The sequence below is a fragment of the Pundamilia nyererei genome, unplaced genomic scaffold (assembly GCF_000239375.1).
Source record: "Pundamilia nyererei isolate P.nyererei 1_Seehausen unplaced genomic scaffold, PunNye1.0 scaffold00291, whole genome shotgun sequence".
Lineage (NCBI taxonomy): Eukaryota > Metazoa > Chordata > Actinopteri > Cichliformes > Cichlidae > Pundamilia > Pundamilia nyererei.
The window spans coordinates 5,407-30,257 of record NW_005187692.1 but is presented as its reverse complement, the minus strand read 5'-3'; the positions used below and the strand labels follow the sequence as shown (position 1 = coordinate 30,257).

The window sequence follows — 24,851 nt, the reverse complement described above, 5'->3', positions numbered from 1 at the left end:
CTGCAGCCAACTGATCCGCGATGTAATCCAGCTTCCGCCCAGAGGTGTTGTTCTGAGTTGATTCTTCCCTGATGTAATCCAATATACGCTCAGAGGTGTTATTCTGAGACTTCACTGCAGCCGTTAGCGCCTCCAAGCTCTTAACCATGCTGCATTCAGTGAGCCCATTCTGAGAAGTCGCACCTCGTCCCATCGTTTCAATCCCAGCGGGCAGCCTTGGGGGTGTTTGAACAGCCAGTTCCGCTTTCTTAATTCTCTGATAAGCCAGGGCCAAGCCAGCTCCGATCAGCAAGAACCCTGTTATCATGGTTCCGAATAGGTAGATATCTTCAGCGTCCTCGATCGACAGTCCCGCCAGGCACACGATCCTCCATGTCTGCCACCCGTCCATCGTGTATCCGGCAGGGAAAGTCCCTCCAGGGCACTCGGGCTCTCCCGAGCCCAGACTTCTCGTTGAGAAAAGGGTGTCAATAGCATTCAGAGACCAGCTGATCAAATATGTTCCAAACAAACTGTTTTGTTATTGTGACTCCAAAAAACTGTGAACATTTATCAGAATCTGTGTAGTATATTTAGTGATGCTCCACTAAGCAATGTGTTTAGTTCACCTGTGTGACTCTTCATTCCTGTGGGCCCGGTACAGGATGATAAGCTGATACTGGAGGCGCCTTCATCCCAGCCCAGAGCCAGATCTAAACGTCAGCGCAGAGACACAGTCAACGACCTGCTGGAGCTGGTGGTGAGCATGTGACGTTTTAAGCACTTTGGCAGCCAGGAATGATGCTACTGAAGGACATAGGGAAAGTACAGAGCTTCTTACGCTAGTCTTTCAGATCCTGTAAAAGAGCAGCACTGTTGCTTCACAGCAAACCCACACCGGGCTCTTTGGTGTGATGTTACCACGCGGGTTCTCTTCATATCAAATAACATGCTGGGTTAACCCTGCTGATCTTGGCACAGGACGTGCTTGCAAAAGAGTTTTTTATCTCAAGCTTTTCACTTACTTTCCATGTTAACGCTCAGCAGTGAAAGAATATGGTTTGTGTTAAGCCTTCAGTAGGACAAGACTACATCAGAGTTTAAGAAGCAGATCCACTGAGTCTCATATGGAAGAAAATGTTTACAACAATGAAGATATAAAACAGAGAGAGGAGAGCTTTCAGGTTCAGCAGCATGTTGTCTGTCTCCAGGTGAAATTTGGCCACGGCGAGTGGGTTGTGGGTTCGGTCTACTACTCAAGAAAAGACGACATTCCTCTGGCTATAATCATCCCGGCGGTGATCATACCGATGCTGCTGTTCATCGCCGTGTCAGTCTACTGCTACAGGTTAGAAGAATATGAGGTCAAACAGACAAATTAATTGTTGCGTGTGCCAATAAACACGCTCCCTTTTGCTTTTTGGGTCTGTAAACAAACAGGAGGAAGAGTCAGCAGGCAGAACGGGAATACGAGAAGGTGAAGCACCAGCTGGAGAATCTGGAGGAGAGTGTCCGAGATCGCTGCAAGAAAGAGTTCACAGGTACTGAGCCTCACCTGAAAGCTGTGAAGTCACAGGTCTGGTGTTTGTGGCGAGAGTGATCACTGAAGCCGTGTACATGTCTGTTATGAATTATTGTTTGGTTTTGATGGAAGTGTCTCAGCATTTTCAGAACTGTACAAGTCTGTTCTTATCTCTGGAAGAAGTGATGGCGGTGGAGCTTTAAAAGGTTTAAAAGAAGCAATGGACATTAACATTAAAAGAAGACATTCATCAATTAACTTACAGTATAGACACTGACTCTCTTAAAGACTGAACCTGGCTGTAAACTCTGTGTACTTCCATGTACAAAGCTGAATTTTGTCTGCATCTCGTCACCCGTTGGGTTCACAGATTGGAGCACATCACCACTTTGGCACTCTGTGAACCTCTGCCAGCAGAGGTCAGCAGATCGTGCAGCGCTTTGGCTCAAACATCAGAATCTTTCCATTCAGGCCTTCGGTGGAGCTTTTTTGGCTTCATCTGACGCCTGACAAGGAACTCTGTTTAGGTCAGCAGGCCCTGAGAGCAGGAATATTCAGTCAGGTGTTCATATTTATAAAGATGGAGACAAATAAACACACTTTAATTAATGGACTGGTTCAAGAAAATCATTAAAATATGAGTCCTCTGATGAAGCTTTGAAGCCCATGGGTGGCTCAGTCTTCTTCCAGTACTTACAGAGGCGAGGTGTTTCTCCAGTGTGAATGCGCCTATAATCTTTTCCCATTCTTGGTACACCACTGTGGTGTTGGTGCATACCGTATCTGCTGCCATTTGAGTTTGTTAACTTCAAAATATCTGCATTTTGAACATAAAGAAGTTTGGCTATTCCATTTGTTTATGTTACGCTTCTTAATTACAGTTACAGCTTGTTTTTTCTTGTTTATATGTGAGAGCTGCTTAATTAGCTCATGCTGATTAATGGGAGTCTTCACATTGGTTTACCATCAGAGATGTGAGAGACGCACTAATGATTTTCGTGGTGACAAAAGGTGCAATAACAAAGCGAAAAAACAAACATAAAGCGCTCAGGGTGACTGTTACCTACCATGAAATGTTCCTATAATTTTCCTGAATTTTCCTACACACAATACCACTTACAAGTTCTCTCCTATGACTATAACCTCTAACTTATTGATCTCTTCCAGTCTTTCAAAGCCTTTTCTTTAGCTGGAAAAGTGAGTACAGTCTGACTAAAGTTGTCTGCAGCTGAGAATAATCAGGATTGTTTTTGTCCTTAAGCTCTGGCCTTATTTATCAGGCAGGGATTTTCTAATGATCTAAGAATCCAGCGGTAAGCAGAGCCAATTAAGTCATGGACCCAAGTATGTTTCTGCTCCATCCAATTAAATCCGCTCATTCTAAATTCCAAATAACAAGCAGTCATAAAACTTAACAGTAGTTTCCCCATAAATGTAAGCCCCTGTTCTTTTGATAGTTTTAAAAGCCCTGTCGTGTCTCTGAGCCAAAGATTTTCACGGCCATGTCCTCCACAGCAAATTAAAGACCACTTTATACACATTTTAAATAGCAGCCACCTCGATTTGTGTAGTCTGAGGATGTCGCTTCCTTGAAGTTATAATTGGGACTGCTGGAAAAATGCATTGGAATTTGTGTCACATGCTTTGAGTGTCCAATAAGACCAAACCATTTGCATTTGATGCACCAATGCTGGAAATCAAAGTCTCTCTACATGAGTGCCATTGCATCTCGAGGTTCAAATAAAATGAAATTAGGATTTCCTTCTAATGAAGTGAGTGCTCTGCATATTTACAAGATATGAAAGCATGGAGACATGGGCCTACATTACCAAAGTTCTCTGAACGCCTCATGAAAAGCTTTTGAAAATGTCAATCAAATAAATTTTAAATAAAGAGAAAAAATTCAAGATACACTGGTCCCTTCTTAAACAGTCAAGTGTGTGGACTTCACTAGAGTAGCTTAGCATGATCCTCAGTTCAAAATAATGCTTCTTTATCTTGTCCTGACCCTCAGTGAAGCCTTCAGTTTGTGCTCCTTTCTATTTAAGCCAGTTTTCTTCTGACCTGCGATGTCAGCAATATCAACTCTTATTGACATCATACAGAGCCAAGAGTGGAAAAGCTGCCTGGAACTCTGTAACTAGAGCAGTACATAAACAGATTATTGGAAATGTGTGATCTAAACATTATTGTCGCAGTATATATGAATATATACATACAGCAGAAGAAGAAATTAAGAAAAGAATATTCCTTCTGCTTTAATCTATTTCCTGCACTACTTCTTGTTTTAACATGTTTTCACACATTTTCTGATGGTTTTCCTTTTTGTCTCTATCAGATCTCATGATTGAAATGGAAGACCACACCAGTGACCTGAGCGAAGGTCGCATCCCCTTCCTGGACTACAAAACCTACACCAACCGAAATTTCTTCCTGCCCTCCAAGGACGGCGCCAATGACCCCATGATCACGGGAAAACTACAAATCCCAGAAGCCCGCAGGGCCACTGTGGCTCAGGCACTCAACCAGTTCTCCAACCTGCTGAACAGCAAAACGTTTCTCATAAATGTGAGTTTGAAGATTTGAAGTGAATTTTCCTCTTTCTCTTATTCTTCTTCCAGCTCATTTTTATTTTTTCCTGCTTATTTTTCTGTCTTTGTATCTATTTCTATTCATGTAGTTATTATCATTAAATTTACTGTCATATGTGTAGTTTATCCACACGCTGGAGAGACGTCCAGACTTTAACGCCCGGTCTCGGGGTTATTTCGCCTCTCTGTTGACGGTGGCGCTGCACGGCAAACTGGAGTATTACACGGACATCATGAGGACGCTGCTGCTGGAGCTGATGGACGAGCATGTGCAGAACAAAAACCCCAAACTCATGCTCAGGAGGTGAAGACAGGACAGAGACTCGGTGGTTTATTCTGTGAATGTCGTAGTGATGGAAAAGTGATCTAATGTCTCCCTCTGTTTGTGTATCTAGGTCAGAGACAGTGGTGGAGAGGATGCTTTGTAATTGGATGTCCATCTGCCTCTATCAGTTCCTCAGGGTAACACTGATTTTCTTTTTCACTTACTCCGTGTCACACATTCCTTTCCTTCGATTTGTTTTTATGTCCTTGTCTCTTCGATCTGTTTCTCTTTCCTGCTTTTTTCTGCCTCTCCTCTTTGTTCCTCAGTTATAATTGACTCTAATAAACTTTCCTTCCTACTGAAAGCAGATCTTAAACCTGTATTTTGTGCTTGGTGTGTGTTTTGTTTTGACCAATTTGGGATTTTTGCTGTTTACTCTGACAGCAGCTGCAGATACGCTGTGCATTAGTTTCTATAATTTAACCCACTCATAATAAACACAGTTCATGCTTCAGCTCCAGAGAAAGTTTACACCACAGACATGCTTTTTGTTTTCATAGAGACCAGCAGTTGTGCTGTGAATGTATTTATGACCCAAACTAAAAAGTTGAACATATCCAGAGAGTTCGAATTCAAACAGCAGGATACTAAATCTGAACGACAGGAAACCCGCAAGACAAAAAAAGAATAACAAACTGCCTCTCACTTTTCACAAAGAAAACAAAATGTGAAAATTCACATAAAGAAAAAAGATCTGTTCAGCAGTTCAAAAAGCAGAAAAAACCTGCAACTAACAACTAAAATAAAGAAACGTCTGTTGTGACTGACACCCTGACAGATCCAAAGCTTCCACATAATACAAAAGGGTCTGCAGTCCTTTTTCAAAACTCTTTTGTTTGTCTTTCATTCTGTATGTAATGGGGTTTTTTGTTTTCTTTTTCTTTTTCTTTTTTTTGGAGGGGGGGCAGTTTGGCATAATTTGTCAGAGAAAACTGACAAATTATAAAATATAAGTACTTTAATAATTTCAATAGTGAGAAAACAACCTTCTTTGTCTCCTTTTTATATTTAATAAACCTTAAATTCTACTATTATGATGAACACAGTTAATAAAAATACTGTATAAATTGATATTTAACTTTAGTAAACAGTTACACTTGTTATTAATAAATATACATAGATATATTTTCTTAACCAGTTATCCAACTCAGGGTTGTTGGGAATGCTGGAGCTTTTACCAGCTGTCAGTGGGTGGTCAATTCCCCAGTCTGTCATAGGGCTAGCACACAAACACAAACAGTCAATATTGAATCAGTAATTAAAGGCCCGTACAGTTGTGATCAGAAGTTTACAGCTACTCCTCATGGGCATGAGTGGTGATTTTGGACTTTGTACCAACCCAGAGCGTGGTGCTACACCACCATCCTTGACAGTTGGAACAGTGTTCAAACATACATCTCATCATTGTGGCAAAACATAAAACTTTTCTCAAAGACATTTAGATCATCCGTGTGTGCAGCTACAAAATTTCAGTCGACCTTGAAGGTGTCGATTTCAGGGCAGCTCAGATTTTTCTCTCAGCGCACGGTAATGTAAAACTCTTTTCCTGTGGGCAGTGACGCTGTTGTCCAGCAGGGCTATTTCTCAGCATCCTAACCAGTTTCGTATCATCCGAGAGTGGCAGTTTGGATCTTCTTTGAGACCTTGGCAAAGTAGTGACACATCTGTGTAACTTGTACTTCCGGAAAGTTGTTTTTAACTGATCATCTTGCAATCTGCAGTTATTAAGACTTGGCTCCAAGAAACTTTGTGTAAATCTGCCAATTGTCTTTCTCTCATGTTCACTGGATTCATTGGACTTTTCCATTGTTCTTAGTATACATCAATCAAAAAACATTTTAAACACAAATTCAATGGTCATGTTAGGGTCAGTGGACTGCTGGGTTTTTACTACTAGAAATCTTTGGTAATCCATAGTAAATAGCGCAGATGAGAGTTATGGCTTATTTATAAAAGAACGATACTAGATTTTTATGAGACCTTAACTCTTTTTTTTAAGACGTTGATGTCTCTGTTTCAGGACACGGCAGGAGAGCCTCTGTACAAACTGTTCAAGGCCTTGAAGCACCAGATTGAGAAGGGTCCCGTGGATGCCAAGATGAAGAAGGCCAAATACACGCTGAACGACACGGGACTGTTGGGAGATGACGTCGAGTACTCTGTGCTGGTCAGTATGAACAAAAGCACCGCAGTGTGCAGTCTTCCTTCACACACACGTTAAGTTGGAGAGATTATGTATCTCACCGGTTTGATAGCAGCAGCAGCCAGGGAGAGGGAGGTGTGTCAGTTGTCCATCAGAGCAGACCCCCAGCTCCAGAATGAGTCATGCTTTGGGTCGTTGGTTGCATAATGAAAACAAGCCTTCACTGTGGCTCCACTTTTACCTTCTTGCATCTTCCCGGTGTGTTTGTGCTGTCAGACTTTGCAGGTGTTGGTGCATGGGGAGGGACCAGATGTGACTCCGGTGAAGGTGTTGAACTGTGACACAATCTCCCAGGTGAGAATCTTCTTCTATTTTCAGAGTTAAATTTTTTTTTGGTCGTTGTCGTCAGGACTGTTTGATCTCTGGCTGAGTTTAAAAATGAAGAGAAGCTTTGCCGTATCTTTCCCTGCCACCCTGCACTTTGTTCTTAAAACTGATCGAATGTCTAGAATAGTTTGAGGTAGTTGCAAAACTTCTGTCTGTCGATATTCTGCAGCTAATAAATGTGAATGAGATATCATTGTCTGTGTTTTGAGTTGACATTATGGCAGATGAATTTGTAATTTTGTGCTCTGCAGGTGAAAGAGAAGATCATCGATCAGGTGTACAGAAATCTGCCGTATTCTCAGAGACCAAAGGTGGAGAGTGTTGCACTGGGTAAGAAACAAAAACAATCATTAAGCAGCTAGGAAAAATACAAATTATTGATCATTACACCCAGCGTTCAGCATCTTAAACTCCTGGGTTACAACAATATTTGTGGTGGTGGGGGTGGAGTATATAAAGAATATTTAGCTTTTTTGACCTTTAGATAGACCTTAAAACTATAATGTCACCTAAATAAGTCCTGTTTTCCTCACGTGTGTCCTTTCCTGAGCTGCACACCTCGAACAGCTGTCAGTCTACAGATCAGATTACTATGAGTGAATCCAGTAATCACTAAACTAGAACCTGTTTTACAAGGTGAAGTAGACTAAAACATAACAAAAAGTGACATGATCATGCCACAATGTTAAGAAACTGATGGGAAAGTCTATCCACGGCACCATTATCCACAAATTAAGAAAAGTCCCAGGAGTGACTGGCCGACCAAAATTACTCCAAGAGCTCATCCATGACTCATCCAAGAAGTCACAAATGAACCCAGAACAACATCTAAAGAACTGCAGGCCTCTCAGTTAAGGTCAGAGTTCAGGATTCAACAATAAGAAAGAAACTGTGCAAAATGGCAACAATGGGAGAGTTCAAGGAGAAAAGCACTGCTGACCAAAAAGAACAGAAAGGCTTGTCTCATATTTACCAAAAAACATCTGGATGATCCCCAAAAGTTTGGGGGGAAAAACTTTGTGGATTGGCGAGACAAAAGCTGAACTTTCTTTATGAAATTTGAGTCCCGTTACATCTGGATTAAACCTAATACAGCATTTCATAAAAAGAACATCATACCAGCAGCTAAACATGGTGGTGGTAGTGTGATGGTCTGGGGCTTCTTCACTGCTTCAGGACGACTTGCCGTAGTTGATGGAAACATGAATCCTGCTCTCTACCAGAAAATCCTGAAGGAGAATCTCTGGCCATCAGTTTGTGGCCTGCTGAGGTATGATCTGAAACATACCAGCAAGAGCATCTCTGAATGGTTAAAAAATAAATAAAATTTAAAGGGTCTAATCTATGTTAGTCCAGCAGGCCGTTCATGCTGGAAAACCCTCTAATGTGGCAGAAATAAAATAATTCTGTAAAGAATGTGAACGACTCTTCGCCAGTTAATGATTCACGTTTGCATTTCACTGACAGTTTAAGTACTGCAAGGAGAAAACAGGTCATCCTCTACATCAGATTAGCCTCACACAGATGCAGGTTTTGGAAAAAAGTGTTTCTTTCCCTTTAATAGTCCCTCCCTCCAGATGCCACACACCCAGATGTTTTAACTTGATTGTAAAGATTAAGCATGAAGCTGCAGTGATGTTTAAACAGGTCTGTCAGGCCACTAAAAGACTACAAGGCTTCTATAAGGGAAGTGAGACGTGCTGTGAATAAGGATTAGCTGGATTTCAGGGTTGACCTTAAATACCCCGTAGCATCCTGAGACAGAGAATTTCATTAATCCCACAGAGAATTCCCACTGCAGCTGAATCACATATAACAGCCATTCTAGTGTGTGCCGTGTAAACTTTCAAACAGTTATTGCTGGGTATGAAAGTACAGGAATAATTCACCACTTCAAACAGGAAGTTTTAAGATGTAATATTGAGCAGCATGTGTCCTTTCTACGGCTGCATTTCCATCCACTGCAGCAGAGTTTTTATCCGGCAAACAGCTGGAATCTCACAAAATTCAAAACAGAATCCATTTTCTTCTCCCCGGACTTCAGTAGGTTGTAATGCTGCTGCTATAGAGGTGTGATGACAGACTGATGATAATCATTTGATCTTCTGCTAAGTGCTTTTCTGAATGTGAGTACCTGCCAGAGTTTTTCATCCACGAACTTTTCAAAGATGGCAAAAGTCGCCTAACCACATGTTAACTATCGCTGACTTGTTCCTAAGCTGGTGCTAGATTGGGTCGGCCTGATGGGCGCTGCATTCTGCTTTTATTGATTGTTTTGCTGTCAGGTAATTGATGATGCTGTGGGCTTTTCAAAAGGTCATTTGGGAGCCAAATGGGTCTGTTGTGGACTCTGTTGTTTATTGCTTGTTTGCTGCTGACAGGCAACCTGAATATGTTTACAAAAATGTCTGAATTAAGATTGTACCGACTCAGCGGGTCTTTGATTTCATTAGTTCTTAGTACATTAGTGTTTGGGCCTTCTACTTTCTGTTGAGGAAAGTTTTGGGTGTTTTTGTTGCTGTTTTTTTTTTTATTTTTTGCTGTTAGCGAGCGATTACAAGTAATTCTGGTGATTGGCGGTTAAGTGTGCCTCAACCTCACCCATCCAGGTTGCCGACATGTTGCAAACTATCTGAATCGGTCTATGAGCACAACTCGTCTGGGACACGCCTCTTTGCAAAAGGGAACTGGACTGGTTGCCTGTGTCATTTTGTAGTTGGATGGCCATTCTTCGTCACCGTGACTATTTGTAGAATAATTTGACTCTGAACGTTTTAGTTAAAAGTGCCAGTTTATGGTAAAAATAAATGGCCTGTATTTATATAGCGCTTTACTAGTCCTTAAGGACCCCAAAGCGCTTTACATATCCAGTCATCCACCCATTCACACACACATTCACACACTGGTGATGGCAAGCTACATTGTAGCCACAGCCACCCTGGGGCGCACTGACAGAGGCGAGGCTGCTGGACACTGGCGCCACCGGGCCCTCTGACCACCACCAGTAGGCAACGGGTGAAGTGTCTTGCCCAAGGACACAACGACCGAGACTGTCCAAGCCGGGGCTCGAACCAGCAACCTTCCGATTACAAGGCGAACTCCCAACTCTTGAGCCACGATTGTTTATCACAATAAATAACTCTATTATCACAAATTAACTGCATGTAATTGCTGATTTGAGTGCATTCATTCACAAACCCATAGCAGACTGTTAGCAGGCTGCCTCAGTCTTGATACCACTTTATCGCCATCTTGGTGCGCCAACGTTGCTTTGAAGACGACAACTGATTGTGAGACCAAAGCCATTTTCAAAGTGACCATTTCCAAGGTAACAAGATAAACTGGCATCAGTCTGCCTCTTTCTCTGTGGAGTATTTAGTCTTATGTTGCTAACATGGGAATCTATCACGGCCAGGCTGCCCTGTGGTCACTTTGGTTTGTCGATCAGTCTGACTGATGGATCATCCAATCAAGATTTTTATGGGCATAACTTCCTTTTTCTTAGCTGTGTGTAAGAAACCATCTGAATCATCCGCAAGGTGTAGATTTAAGCCCAGGTACTTTGGACCTATCCCATCCCTCATCAGAAATATCCAATACTGGGCAACCTATTGAACACAATAAGTGTTGAGAGGAGTGATGGTAGGAGCATATCCCACTGTACCTACAATGATTCACACACATGGATCAGGTTGGCACACCATCACTTTTATGCTAAATTACATGTTAATTTCCTTCTGCTTGTCCCTGCAGAGTGGCGTCCCGGCTCCACGGGTCAGATCCTTTCTGACCTCGACCTCACATCCCAGAAGGAAGGACGCTGGAAGAGACTCAACACACTGGCTCATTACAACGTGAGTTCCACCTGCTGCACATGCCTATTTCTGCCCTGTGTTGTTTCCCCTTTTCCTTCATCCTGCTGAGTGTCTTATTACCAAACACTTCCTGTCATTTCCTGATGGTTAAACTGCTGTTTGTTAAAGATGAGGTCAATTGCAAGCAAGCACAGCGATGCCACACCTCCCTCCGCTGCTGCTGTGATCCTGTACAAACAAGGTTAAATGCATCTCCGTGGACTGAAACTGTCCTACATGCAGTGGAGCGGTTTAAAAAGTCCAACATCACTCAAGAATTACCTGTTTGTCTCATGAGGCCGTCAAATAAGAGAAAACTGTCCCAGAAATCCCTGAACTGAAGTCTTTACTCATCAGGATGAAGATTTACACTCATCACATGCACTGAGGTCATGAATGCTTTGGTAATCCTGGGTAAAAGTGTTAATGTGGCATCATTTAAAAAACATTTTTTTATATTATTAGATGAATAATATTATTAGTGTGTTACTGCCCATCCAATGCAGGACGCCTGCAGACGATACTCACAGAAAAAGGATCTTCTCCTAAATCAGTTCAGACGTTAACCTTTTATCGTGTTTTATCTATCTGTTTCTTAAGCGCTTATCCGATGGGGCTGGAGCCCAACTCAGCTTTCACTGGGTGAGAGTCAGGTTACATCGTGGATAGGTCGCCAGGGCTAACTCAGAGAAACACAACCATTCACACTCACGTTCAGCACAGTGTAGAATCACCAGTTACTTTAATACACATGTGGACTGTGGAAGCAGAGAACATGCAATCAATTAACTTTTCCTCATCTATCCTAAATGTATCTATTTTATTTACCTTTGTTGTTTCCTTCTTGGGCTTGTCTGTTTTTATTTTGGTCAAAATGTTTTTGCACAGCAATTTTAATGTAGATTAGTGCCGTTCAGCACCAGTGCAGTTATTGATTTTCTTTTTCACATGTAAACTAAAGTCATGTGAAAAACTAAGTAAGTACACCCTCACCTGTTCCATAGGAATGTTGGGGTCCTGAGCAAGTTGGTGTTCCCTCTGCGCTCTCTGGGTGTTTTTAATCATGTCTGTTTCTCTGTGTTGAGCTGAGCTCTTTACTTCTGCACCAAAATCACCAACAAGTGGAAGCGTAGAGAAATGGCGAGCCTCTCGAGACTCGTGCTGCACGAAGACCAGCAGGAATTAAAACGCCAGTCCAGTCCACTCTCCCTTCTGACATTTAAGGAAAATTTGTTTATTGAGAACGCTGCAGTGAGACAGAAAATCATCACTTCCCTCAATTTCTAACCGATTTCCTGTCTTACAGGTTCGAGACAACGCCACGTTGGTGCTGTCCAGAGTTTTGCACACACAGTCTTTCCACCAGCACCAAGACAGCCATGAAGAGAGTACGTCCACACGCACACGCACACGCACACACACACACACTTTTTCTGCAACTTTTAAATGCACATGAGTGAAAAAAACACATCAACTTCATGCAGTCCTGTCTCACCTGCAGAAAACGCCCTGCTGGAGGACGATAACACTTTCCACCTGGTGAGACAGCCAGATGAAATTGACGAGGTGAAGTCGAAGCGAGGCAGCATGAAGGACAAAGCGATGACCAAAGCAATCACAGAGATCTACCTGACGAGGCTTCTGTCTGTTAAGGTACAGCTGTGCAGTTTCACTGCAGATGTTTCCGTCATGTCTGCGAGTTTCTGCTGCTGAAACTCGCAGACATGACGAAGTTCTCATATTTCTTAATTTGTGGGTTTTTTCTGCTTGTATTTGTTATTAGCAGATGCAATTCTGTTGATTGCACTGTCAGGACACTCTTATTTTAATTTTTAGATGTTTTTAATCTGAAGGGTCCTTTTTTCTATATTAAATAGATACATTTAAAACATTGTTTGTCTTTGTGTTACAGGGCACTTTGCAGCAGTTTGTGGATAATTTCTTCCGCAGCGTGCTGTGCTCGAGTTCCGTCGTCCCTCCGGCCGTCAAATACTTCTTCGATTTCTTGGACGAGCAGGCGCAGAGACACGACAATGTAGACGAGGAGACGCTGCACATCTGGAAGACCAACAGGTACAAAGACTCACCAAAAACACCAAGTATGCTATCCAGGTAACCTAAAACTCATCTGTGAAACAGCTCTGTGCAAAAGGGAACTCGACTCAACTGGTTGCCAGCTGATTGTATTCTGGTGTTATTCCTATATAAGGTTGCCGAGCAGTGTTATTGCATCGGTATTTGCGTTTATTGCCATTTTGATGCTTTGAAGACGATAACTTAGAGGTCGCAGACCTGGTTCCCGACTTCAATGCACAGAGGGACCATCATTTGGTCTTGCAGTCTCCGACCTCTGTTTTCCCTCATTTGACGGTAACATAAGAAAGGTTAACATTTAGAGAGGTGTTTGTTTGTTTGTCAACTTGGCCCACTTGATCAGATTTTGAGTCTGACACCGCTGTTTTGGGTCTAGGATGATATCATATACTGTGAGATTTAAATGCTGGCGACAAGAAATGTCTGAATGAGTGATCTGTGGGCCTGAAACTGTTCTAACGGCTTCATGTGGATCATGCTGTCAGTAAAGGCCTCAGAAGATGAGTTGATTCAGCTCATCTTCAAAGCTGCTGAGAATCCCGGCGTGAGATACAACCTGCAAAGAAAACCAGCTAAGAGAAATAATTATGTTGCTTCACTGCTCTGTGTGTGTCTGTGTGTGAGATACTTCATCAGCCAAAGGAGGGAGTAATTATGTCCTCGTCACTTCTAAACCGGGCCGTGGACCACATAAAAGCCTGATTTAATTGACAGGCTGTTATCAGGGCAGATAAACGATGACGGAGCAGAGACAACGGAGAAGGATAGAGAAACTGAGAGAGATGGGGAGATTGCTTTTTTTTTTTCCCTTCCTCTTTTTTTTTTTAAGTCCAAACTTCTCTGTTTTCAAACTGGCCTTGAGCTAAGCCTGTCAATCATCAGAGGCACACATACACACACATCTGAACAAGTTGGTAAATGAAATATTTATCAGTTCTGGTGAATTATTGATGGGGGTTATGGTCTGGGGAGGCAGTGAGGGTGGGGGGATGAAAGGAGAGAAGGAGGAGTAAAGGGAAATGGAGCGTCGGCTACATCCTGAAGTCTGAAACTGAGCATCTACTACAGTAAGCATTAGGGATGGGTACCGGTAATGGCACCGGTTCTGACATAAACTGTAGTAACCAGACCGAAAAGCAGCGCACATTTCGGTGCTTTTTTTTCCCCTGAGATGTCATACACTTTGAATTCTAGCCAATCATTTTACCTTTGCAAGCGTAGTAGGCGGGCCCAGGCACGTACGTTCTTTTAGAGCAGAGCTATAGATTAAAAATTCCCAAAGTGAAGTCAAAGTCTGGCTGTACTTCACAGCAAAAGATGCAAACTCAGCAGCCAACAACAAGTGCTTTAAGGTGATACTGTGCAACACCTGGCAACGCATAGCGTTTTTTTAAAAGCCGAGAAATGCGCCGTATTTGATAGCTTGCTGCGAGACCTCATACCGTGCACATCTACTGCGGGTGTGGTGCCTGTTATCGGACCCGGAGTTAGCAACATCCCCCAAGAACCCGAAGAGTAGAGTCCTGGCCCCTAGCCCTGCCAGTGTAGCAGAAATGATGACGGACGATGATGGCAGCAGCAGCCGTTCTTCTCTGCGTGAGTAGCTTAATGCTGTTCATGTGTAGTTTACATTGAGTAAGCTGACCACGTTATTACATTAATGCACGTAAGGTGAACTAGCAAACACTGTCGTAGTTACATGCGGCTGTCTTCTTGTTTGATGGCAGATACTCCCTTCACCCTGGCCAAAAAGGCTGAAATGACCAAAGAAAAAGTGGAAAACAGCTAAACATGAGAAGTTTTTGGACAAAGTGTGTGTTCTCCATTCTTTAAGCACTGGTTCGAGCACCGTTTAAGCACCGGCACCATTTCAAAAGTACCGGTTTGGTACTGGTATCAGATAAAACCTAAACGATACCCATCCCTAGTAAGCATTGCTCCACCTGCCGAGCTTTCGGATCCATCGCTTCACATTTTCAGCTCGTACTCTGGCAAATTTTATTTTTTGGTTTATCACAAAAACAGAATTCTTGTTTTTTGGCCAACTATTGCTGAATGGACTTACAAAGTGATCCGGAAAGAGCTGCAAAGAACCATGACCCAACAAAAATGAGATGCAAGTTGGTCTCGAAAAGAAGAAAAATATTCACAAAAAGATGTAAAATTAAACACAAAAGTTTGAAGATAAACACAGAGAGAAACTAACGTATTAAATGAAACATGAATTGGTTCCAGAGATCCAAAACAATGTAAAGTAAAATTACCTTGATGAAATCCAAAATAACCAAAGTAAAACACATACTAACCACAAACACATCCAGAAGGACTCAAGAAAACAGAGGACCAAAGGACCACAAAGAGACATAAAAATACCCAAATAAGACTTGTATCATCTACGAACAGGTCAAAACCAACTTAAAGACAAATAAACTGACCACAAAATTCTTAAAAAGAGACACAAAATGGCAATAGACATCCAAAACTAAAGACGAACAAAATTACAGTACTGACATCCAAAACGACCGAAATGAAACATGATTGCCACGAACAGGTCAACAACAAATAAGAAAAATATTCCAGAGTCGTGACTTTAAGCAGCAGATGTCTTTGTGTGTCCTCAGCCTGCCTATGCGGTTCTGGGTGAACATCCTGAGAAACCCTCACTTCATCTTCGATGTCCACGTGACGGAGGTGGTGGATGCTTCGCTGCACGTCATCGCACAGACCTTCATGGACGCCTGCACCAAGACGGAGCACAAGCTGAGCAGAGTGAGCATCAGTCCGTTCAAAGAGCGCCATGTTTGTAACCCTGTGAATGTCTCTGAGAGAGAAGCGATCTGGGCCATTTTTCAATTACAACCACAACTACCCGCTGCAATTTCTCTGATTTCAGCAATTTCCTGCTATTTTAAACCAAATATGCGATCCATTTATTTATCAGCTCAGTAAATTTCTGTTTTGGACACAAGAGAAGAACCTCAGAGCCCCAGAGAGTCAGATGATGTCCACTTTTTGCCGTCATTTAAAATGTGTTAAAGTAGATATTTGGTTATGCTCGGTGGATTTCTGTGATTGCTGAAGCAACCAGAGATTCTTTCAGGCAATTTATGGTTGTCAAATCAACCCCTCCTGTGGACGTTTTTCTTGTAATCGCAGTAAAGACTGTTTAGACTTTTAAAGCCACTTTCCTTTTTAACTAGCTTTCTTCTGATTGGCTGCCCCTCGTTAACATAAGATTTGAACTGCGGGTGGGCGGGACTTCTGTGTTTACAGCCAGAGGTGGCATTTTAAGTGCAGCGTAGTTTTTGGTTGGTATTTACTAAAACCTGCTTCCTGTGCACACTGACATTGTGACAGGAACGTTTTGAGAGGTAGAGGGAAATCTTCTGTTATTTGAGTGTTTTTCTTGAACTGAAAGCTACATTTTCACACTTTTTGATGACGAGGAGGCAGATTTACCACTTTTTTTTTTTTTTTTTTTGTCGTGTTCATACAAACATGCTCATCTATTTTCTCTCTCTGGCTGCAGGAGTCTCCCAGCAACAAGCTACTCTATGCAAAAGAGATTTCCACGTACAAGAAGATGGTCGACGAGTGAGTTTAAACTTCTAAATATCCTCAGAGAGGAAACGTGTGTGTATATGAAATGGTGTTTTGGCTGAACAGCAGAGTGAAATTTAAAAAAATGGCAGCGTGTTTGAATGTAAAAATGTGAGCTCTCAAATGTCTTTTCATGCATCACTAACCATTTCTTTTGTACTGATGGCTCTTGTCGGTGTGGTTTGACAGATGTTTGCTTCAGTCCTTTTGGATTTTCTAATATTTGGTGAAATCACGGCTGCTGAGCTTGGAGGCTGTTTGAAAAACCCCGTAAAACATCCTGAAGGTGATGTTTTACGGGGTTCAATTACCCTCAATGGTTAATCAGGACAGCCGTCTGATGATCCACTGCGTGATTGAACTCACAGAAACCACCTGATAGTTTGTTTTGACTGTGTCTCTTTCCACAGTTACTACAGGGGCATCAGGCAGATGGTTCCAGTCAGTGACCAGGACATGAACACGCACCTCGCTGAGGTGTCCAGGGTATGAACCCACCTCTGTTTGTGCTTTGTTGCATGTTTCAGTGCAGTGCATGTGCAAGTAGTTACTACTTATAGTAACTAACAGGTGAAGATTATACAAGATTATACAGTATACCTTGACAGTCCTGGGTTGAATCTTCTATTTGCCTTCGATCTGCATTAATTCGTTGTGGCACAGATTCGACAAGGTGCTGCAAACTGTCCTCAGAGATACTCGTCTACATTGACACAATGGCATCGCACAGCCGCTGCAGATTTGTCGGCTGCTTCAGCTTCCTGTTCTTTACCAAGAGGAGCGGCACCACCCGGTGTAGTCTTCTGCTGCTGTAGCCCATCTGCTTTAAGGATTAACATGTTAAGAGATGCTTTTCTGCACACTGTGGTTGTAACGAGTGGTTGTTTGAGTCACTGTTGTCTTCCTATCAGCTGGAAGGCTTCTGGTGATTCTCCTCTGACCTCAACGGGCAGAGAACTGCCGCTTCCTGGACATTTTCTCTTTTTCTGACTATTTTTCTGTGAACTCTAGAGATGATTGTGTGACAAAGTCCTATCAGATCATTAATTTCTGAAATATTCAGACTCTTCTGGCTATGTTCAAAGTCACTTCAATCACCTTCCTCATTCTGATAATCAGCTTGAACTTCAGCAGTTCATCTTGACCACATCCACATGCCTACAGGCTCTGAGATACTCCCATGTGATTGGCTGATTTAGAGACTTGCCTTAATGAGCAGTTGAACAGGTGTACCTAATGAAGTGGCTTTCGGTGTAGAGCATCAGTATGGAATATAAAATGCAGCAAGTCAATTTTAACTATTTGCTAAACTACACAAAAGAACACGGGTTGAATCCTGAGCAGCTCCATCCAGTTAAGACTTGGATCCATTTATTTTTATTTTAATTAACCTCTGAGTATCAAAAGTGTGCAAAGCTTCAAAAATGTTTCTTAAGACTTGAAAGTAGATGCAGCACCTGTCTGAACTGTGCTCATACTCTCTCTCCTTTGTAGCAACACACAGACAAGCTGAACACCCAGGTGGCCTTAAATCAACTGTACCAGTTTGCCAGCAAGTACTACGATGTGGTGAGAGCTGCTGTCTTCAATTTATCTACCTTTGTGCTGTTGTGTGTGCTGAATCCATGAGCTACAAGGGGGAAGAGAGCTGTTATCGTTGTTATTTAAGCTTAAAATAAGTTGTACAGAAATCCAGATTATTATTTCACTGGACTGATATCGACTATTTTCATAACAAACTTTTCCAGTGTTGGTAAAAACTTCAGTGAGTGATCAAGATGCATTAAGTTTAATAAGCCTAAAAAGCAACAGATTTTTCTCTCATATTTGCCAAATATTGTTTTTTCTGTTCGATTTCTGTTCGAAGAGAGTACCACAGAGTGCTATCAATTTTAAGTTTAGGCGTAAACCAGTAAATCTAATATATCTGCCTCTAATATAGCGTTGCATTTTTTTTTTAATGCTGGGATAAAACAGCCACTAGATGGCGGCACAAGAAAGATTTTCCGTCTGGTTATAGTTACTCAGAGGATTTTTTTGTATTAACTATAAAACCTTTTACACATATTGACGTAAATATGCTTCAGTTTTAATTTTTTTTTCTTTCAGATAATCCAGTCGCTGGACGAGGACCCAGCAGCCCAGAACAAACAGCTCACCCTTCGCCTTCAACAGGTCGCTGCCGCCCTAGAGAATAAGGTCACCGACCTTTGACGCCAGACCTCGAGGAGGGTTCGGGGGGAGGAGCTTATGGATGCTAAAATACAGGATTTTGTTTTCAACACAAGGACTCAAAGGATGGCGCGCTCACGGACTCCACTGAATGTTTAATCATGTAATGACTGAGGTATTTGGCAGGGGTGAGGGGATTGGTCGGTGGATCCAAAGGAAGGACTAAAGGGGGAGGAGTTATGGGACGTCTGGAGGGGTGAGGAAAGTGTTAACGTACACCCGGAGTGGTGGAAACTAAAGTGTTGATATCTACTACACCTACATGGCGTACTTCTGCTTGGCATCTCAAAAAAGATTGCGAGGAGAGATGTGAAATGGCGCGATGTGATTACAGATGAAAGTTGTGTGAAATCAGAGTTATTTTTTTAATTGTACCTGGGATGTACGTTGGTGTACTCCTCGGATCTTGTTGTTTCTGTATTTGGCTTCAATGTGCCACAAATTTTAATTTCATCATGTAAGGACTGAAGGAAAAACGTGCCGCACAAGAAATGAAGGCTTCAGATTTTGGGATTTTTTTGAAGAATGAGCATGAAAATGAGGCATTCCCAAATATGTCCTTTTTGGTACTCTGCTCTTTTTTGGAAGTGCAGCTGCTTTGGGCACCTTTTCTGACCACTTTCTGAAGTCTGGAGACTGTGGATGTGGGGTGAATTTCATCCTAAAGTATACAAGATTAAGTTTGAATAAAATGGGAAAACCTCTACGGTAGAGCTGGGCGATAGAACGATAACGATATGTATCGCGATATAACTTTTTCTCGATAGAAAAATTAAACTATCGCGATAGACCTCGCTGCTCTTGTCCTCTAAAAAAACAAACAAAAAAAACCAAAAAAAACCCAGCCAATCCAAATTAAGTAGCGCAGAGCCGAACCAATCACAGCCACAGCGTCACGTCACGTGACTTGTTACGTACAGCACAAGTGCCAATATTTAAATAAAAACAAGCTGCTGATTATTTCACATTTTTCTTGTGAGCAACGGCACATTTAAATCTTACAAATATAGTTATTTGGCTTATATCGTGATAGATATCGTTATAGCCTGAAATGAAAAAAACATATCGTGATATGAAAAAATCTTATCGTCCAACTCTACTCTATGGTACACACCACTGACCAATCAGGGGTCTCAATGGAGGAACAAAGGACAGTGAATTCGGGGTACGAGGAGTTATATAAACCCAGAAAGCAGCAGGTTTTTTTCCCTTGTATCGTGGCCAAATGTAGTTTTTTCTCTACAGTTAGCAGCAGTATGTGTTTCTATGCTGATGATACTGTGCTTGTGACTCACAGCTGAATAATTTCATTTAGTTTGTTTAGGTTTGTTTGTTTGTGTGCAGGCTTTAGGCAGAGGCTTTGCATATCCAACATGAAATGTTTCTTTTTAATGGACTGACATGGTACCATTTAGTTTTATTCTTTTGCAAACTGTCTGTGAGGGTGTGTGTAAAAGTGGGGTTTTTTTATTTGTTTTTGTTTATTTGTTTTTAGCTAAGCGGCTTTTTTATTTACTGCAACAACAACAAAAAAATCAAAAAGAATCACAACAGCCTAATCATGTGAACAGCCAAAATTGTTATGTTTGTGCGTGATTTTTGCTTTTATAATCTGTACAGTTTCGCTTCTTTTGCCGTACCCCTTGCAAAAATAACTGCTTTTGTTTTCCATTTTTCTGTTCAAGTCCACATGCAAGAGAAGGTCTGCTTACTTTCATGTTTTCTGAAGACAGGGTATCACAGGATCTTTGAAAAAAGCTTCAAATTTAAGGTGGTAAAGTGTTAAAATGAAATAAATCTGCTTGTTATGGCCTCTATTTTTTGGATTATGCATTAATATTGTTATCAGAGTTAAAGGATGAGTAAAGGATAATGCATGGAGTCAGTTAAATGAGACCTGGCAGCACATGGATTGTGCCTCTGAACAGTCTTTCACCTTCATCCTTATCGTATGGAAGATTTAAAAAGCATACAAACCCAAGAAACACTTTAAAAAAAGTTTAATAAATGTAAGCACTATCAGTTATCTCTTAAACATATAAACTAAACTTGAAAACTTCAGGTTCACAAACCTCTGCCTGATATGTTTTGCTTTAAATGTTTTATCAGTGCAGTGCAATTCGTAAATATGAAAGTTGGATCAACTGTACCGTTTTTTTCCACGTCTTGGGACAAAAAATAGGAAACGTTTAAAATAATCATTAAAGATGAAGCTGGAAAAAATCCATAATATGTAATTTAAGATCAGAAAAGTGATATGCAACAATCTAAATCAAGGTCAAGTTTATTTATATAGCACAATTCCAACAGTTCATGCTCCATGAAGTGCTTTACAAACTAAAATGCAACTAAAATAAGTAAAACGCACAACAATGATGGAATAACATATAAAAGAGAATAACACAATGCAAACGATGCACGACACATGAAAGGTGTTGACACACATCTCAACACCTTTCAGCATACTTTATTACTGGTTGCTGTATCTTTTCAGCCGCCAGTCGAACACACACCAACAACGACAGGCCGTTCATCTGTTTTAAACCGGTGAGGCGTGATTGTGGATGCCGCTCATGTGCATCTGCCTCCCCCCGCGGCTGCGCTGCAGACCACGCCCCACCACACACAGTAAGACCGTAAAAACAACTAAAAGAAATACTAAGGCTGGTAAAACAAAAAATGTCAACATGTGCTACAAGCCAGTCTATAAAAATGTCAAAACCGTCACAGCAAACAATAACTACACCTTGCACTTAAGAGTTTGGAAAAAAGGCGACTGGACTTCTTGAAGTCGAGGTCATGGTATTCTGAAAGAATACTACCATGGGAGTTGGACTAATATATAAAAGAGGACTGAGAACCTACACAGATACACTACACTTTGTTCAGAATAAAGATAAATATGAAATTCCTGTCAAATAATGATGTATAAAAAATTAATCAAAATTAACAACTTTTTCAGTTTTACATTGACCTGATAACCTTCATGACCCTACAGGACACTCCCACGAGTGCTGTCGAAAACTTTTTCAAAGTCTACAAACACATAGACCTGTTGGGCAAACTCCTACATCCTGCATGTCAAGTAATTTGAGACATGCATGTAAAAGTGCGTGAAGTTGGCCTGAACAAACTAAGAAATGTCCTGTTGGAAAATCACATGACCTGATTTGCATCTTCTCATTGGTGGTGCTGTGGACATGTGCACTTTTCCTGCCAAAGTGGGGTGTCGATTTTTACCAACACAATGTGTTCAGTGTGGGTTTGAAAGGACAACTACACAATAGTAGCTTCCTAGCATTCTGGTGCTTAGAGGCTTTTGCATCTAAAGTCTTCAAAAATAATTAGCAATAACAAAAACATTTAATTTAATGCTAAAATAAACATGTGATCAGATATTAAAATCTGTGCCAGCTCAAACATGGATCCATCCACTATGGTGACCGCTTGGGCAATGATGGAGCAGCCCGAAGCACCTTCAGTCAAAAGCTAAACACTTAGGAGTGTTTTTTGTTTAAGCATTTTAAATCTTCCATATTCTCTGACATTCATGTTCTACTTTGAGTCTGCAAAGTTGTACAATCCCAGTATTGCAGAAATATACATGCTAACAACTCCCTAAAAGATTCAGTATTTTCAAAAATAGTTTGCAGGGCAGTGAGGAAACGTGTCAGCTGTGAAATAAGAGGAACAAAAACGGCATATTCCCATTCACTGTTTGTTCATATGTTTGCGTAAATCAAAAAAGTGCTGTTACACCACAGAAGTTTAAATGAACTCTTATTTTTTCTTTTGCTGCACATTATTCATTGCCAACACAAAATCATGATACATCTGCAATATTCTTTTCTTCCTGAACCCAGACGATGATCTTGAGATGAGAGCTCGACTTATTATCAAAGATTTAATGTGCAGTTTGTAAGTTGTGTGGTCGTTTTTCAGGAGATGTTTATTTCTTGTGTTTCAAGCCTCGCAAACTGCAACTTTAATCTGTGGAGCAATACAACCAGTGCAGTGTCTCTGGTACTTGATGGAAACACTGCAAAGCTCTGATAAGAATCTGGCACCAGATGACCACCAGATATAAATGCATCTTAGCTTGTTTTCACTTTGATTTCTTTGAACCACTTTGGTACCAAAAACACTCAAAGTGCTGTGTGTGGAATTTTCTCGGACTGTTATTGCAGTTTTGTGTAAAATGGGGAACTTCTAATCTTTTAAAGGGTTTTTTTCAGTTCAGATGTTAAGAAATGGAACACAGGAAGGAAAATTTGACCGGCTTTTAAAAGCCACTTTAGCTAGAAATGTTTGAGCTCTGTTTCCCATTGTGTTACTGAGGTCAGAGCTCAGTCTGATTTTACAAATACATTTCAGTCACTACAGTGAAAGAAGGTAATTTCTGCCTCCTGCCCATTCTGGGACCTTACAGCAGCTTAAAAAACTAGCATATGAAAGACAAGCCAACTGGATGCGCAGCAGAGCTGGCTTGGCTTTGTGGCTTTTCTGAACTAACCCTGTGCTCAATTTACATTTATATGATAAGACCTCATTATAATCGGGATTCACTGTCTCCTATCTTTCACCAACTCTTGCTTGTTTCTGCCTTCTTTTTGCCACCAGCGAGTGCCTTAAAGACTGGAAGAGAAAGTAAAAGCCAAAAAGAAAAGGTGTCTAGAAGGATGTTCATGTTTATAGCGGGTTTAATAACCGCAAGATCACAGTGGGGGGAACAAAAGCTCTAATAAATAAGAGTTTTTAAAGTTTGCACACAACACAAATTTAATGCTACGGTCACTCTAGAGTGGTCAGAGACCGCAGTGCCACCAAAATTATTTAAACTGTGTGCAATGAACTTGCAATCTCGTTGCATTTGAAATGGCTGCTTGGAGGAGTGTCTCTGACAGCAAAATAATAAATAAAAAATATATTCAATCATCGGCCAACCACCACTTTTTTTCCTAGTTGCAAGGTTGCTGTTCAATTTTCTGTCCTCCAGTGTGACTGAGCCACAAATCATCAAACTATGGCAACCATATTGCTCTTCATCTCCCAAAGGTCTGGCAATTTTTAAAAGGAAAAGCAGAAGAAAAAAATATACTGTTGAATTTTTCTTTATCAACACATTTTTAAACTTTCCTCTGCCACAAATGTGCAGGGGCAAAGGTTGGTTCACCCAGCATTTCGTTTCATGTATGAAGACTACATATGTTAACATATATTCATTCAACCTGAGTTAATTGTCACCCACAGTAAACTGCAGTTCTTCTGGTCTGTGCAGAAGTTTGATGTGAATGTGTGATGTTTGTGGTTTACTGAAGTGGCTTTCAGGGTAAAGGTGCAGAAAATGTTGGAATGCACAGGGATGTGAAGTCAGTTTATTCGTCTGTTATTTGAGGTTTAGTGTTTTGTGTTTTAAATGATGTACAACTAAAGTGTATTTGAAAAATTTACGTTTTACGAAGAACACGTGAACAGTTTTGAGAGTTTCTAGTTGTTAAAGAAAACCGCCCACTGGTACTGATGCTTTTACCAACAGCCTTTTCTTTGTACATCAGCGCTGCCATTGTTTGTCCTTGTACCATTGTTGTTGGAAACAGTTGGTTTGGAAGAACTGGACCAAGTTTAAAAGCATTAAAATGGACAGTAACAGCAATACCAGTAACCACAACTGGTCTGGACTGGACTGAAGCCCAAATCGGTGACTCTTCTTAGGAAGTGGAGAAGTGGGCAGAAAAATCCAGATCTAGGAAGTCCAAATATCCAATAAAAGATTTATACATAAGGAAAGTTGTTGTTGTGTTTCATTTTGTCATAGTGTGCCATCACACGAACAATCAGCATACAATCTTTGACTTTAAAAGTGTTTTAGTGTTTCACATACCTAGAAGATGTTGTTTGGACCTTCTGTTAACACCCTCAGATCCTTCATGAAAAATTGGTTAAATGCCTCTTGGAGTGCCTTTCAGATCTTCCAAGTTGAGGACATCACTAATACACATTTTGTTCAACACTCATTCCACTGTGTTACAGTAATTATGGCAACTAGACCAACCTGTTTGTTGCTTTCCTGTTAAATACTGTATCGTTTTTAAAATCCTTTTGTATACTTTAAAAATTTTAAATG

The 24,851-nt window shown here is 41.1% G+C and overlaps 1 protein-coding gene across 1 annotated transcript in view; it reads left to right on the top strand.

Moving 5' to 3' along the window:
* Nucleotides 1-19,480, top strand: part of plxnb2a.1 (plexin b2a, tandem duplicate 1) — a 225,575-nt gene extending 206,095 nt beyond the window's left edge. Inside the window, exons 26-43 of the mRNA XM_005750859.1 lie at nucleotides 644-739; nucleotides 1,191-1,327; nucleotides 1,420-1,520; nucleotides 3,840-4,069; nucleotides 4,215-4,396; nucleotides 4,488-4,554; nucleotides 6,438-6,584; nucleotides 6,837-6,914; nucleotides 7,199-7,277; nucleotides 10,701-10,801; nucleotides 12,108-12,189; nucleotides 12,303-12,454; nucleotides 12,714-12,874; nucleotides 15,517-15,664; nucleotides 16,425-16,489; nucleotides 16,906-16,981; nucleotides 17,990-18,064; nucleotides 18,605-19,480. Coding sequence (XP_005750916.1) covers nucleotides 644-739; nucleotides 1,191-1,327; nucleotides 1,420-1,520; nucleotides 3,840-4,069; nucleotides 4,215-4,396; nucleotides 4,488-4,554; nucleotides 6,438-6,584; nucleotides 6,837-6,914; nucleotides 7,199-7,277; nucleotides 10,701-10,801; nucleotides 12,108-12,189; nucleotides 12,303-12,454; nucleotides 12,714-12,874; nucleotides 15,517-15,664; nucleotides 16,425-16,489; nucleotides 16,906-16,981; nucleotides 17,990-18,064; nucleotides 18,605-18,709 — 2,082 coding nt within the window. The 3' untranslated portion in view covers nucleotides 18,710-19,480. The remainder of the gene's footprint in view (nucleotides 1-643; nucleotides 740-1,190; nucleotides 1,328-1,419; nucleotides 1,521-3,839; nucleotides 4,070-4,214; nucleotides 4,397-4,487; nucleotides 4,555-6,437; nucleotides 6,585-6,836; nucleotides 6,915-7,198; nucleotides 7,278-10,700; nucleotides 10,802-12,107; nucleotides 12,190-12,302; nucleotides 12,455-12,713; nucleotides 12,875-15,516; nucleotides 15,665-16,424; nucleotides 16,490-16,905; nucleotides 16,982-17,989; nucleotides 18,065-18,604) is intronic.
* The last annotated feature ends 5,371 nt before the right edge of the window (nucleotides 19,481-24,851 follow it).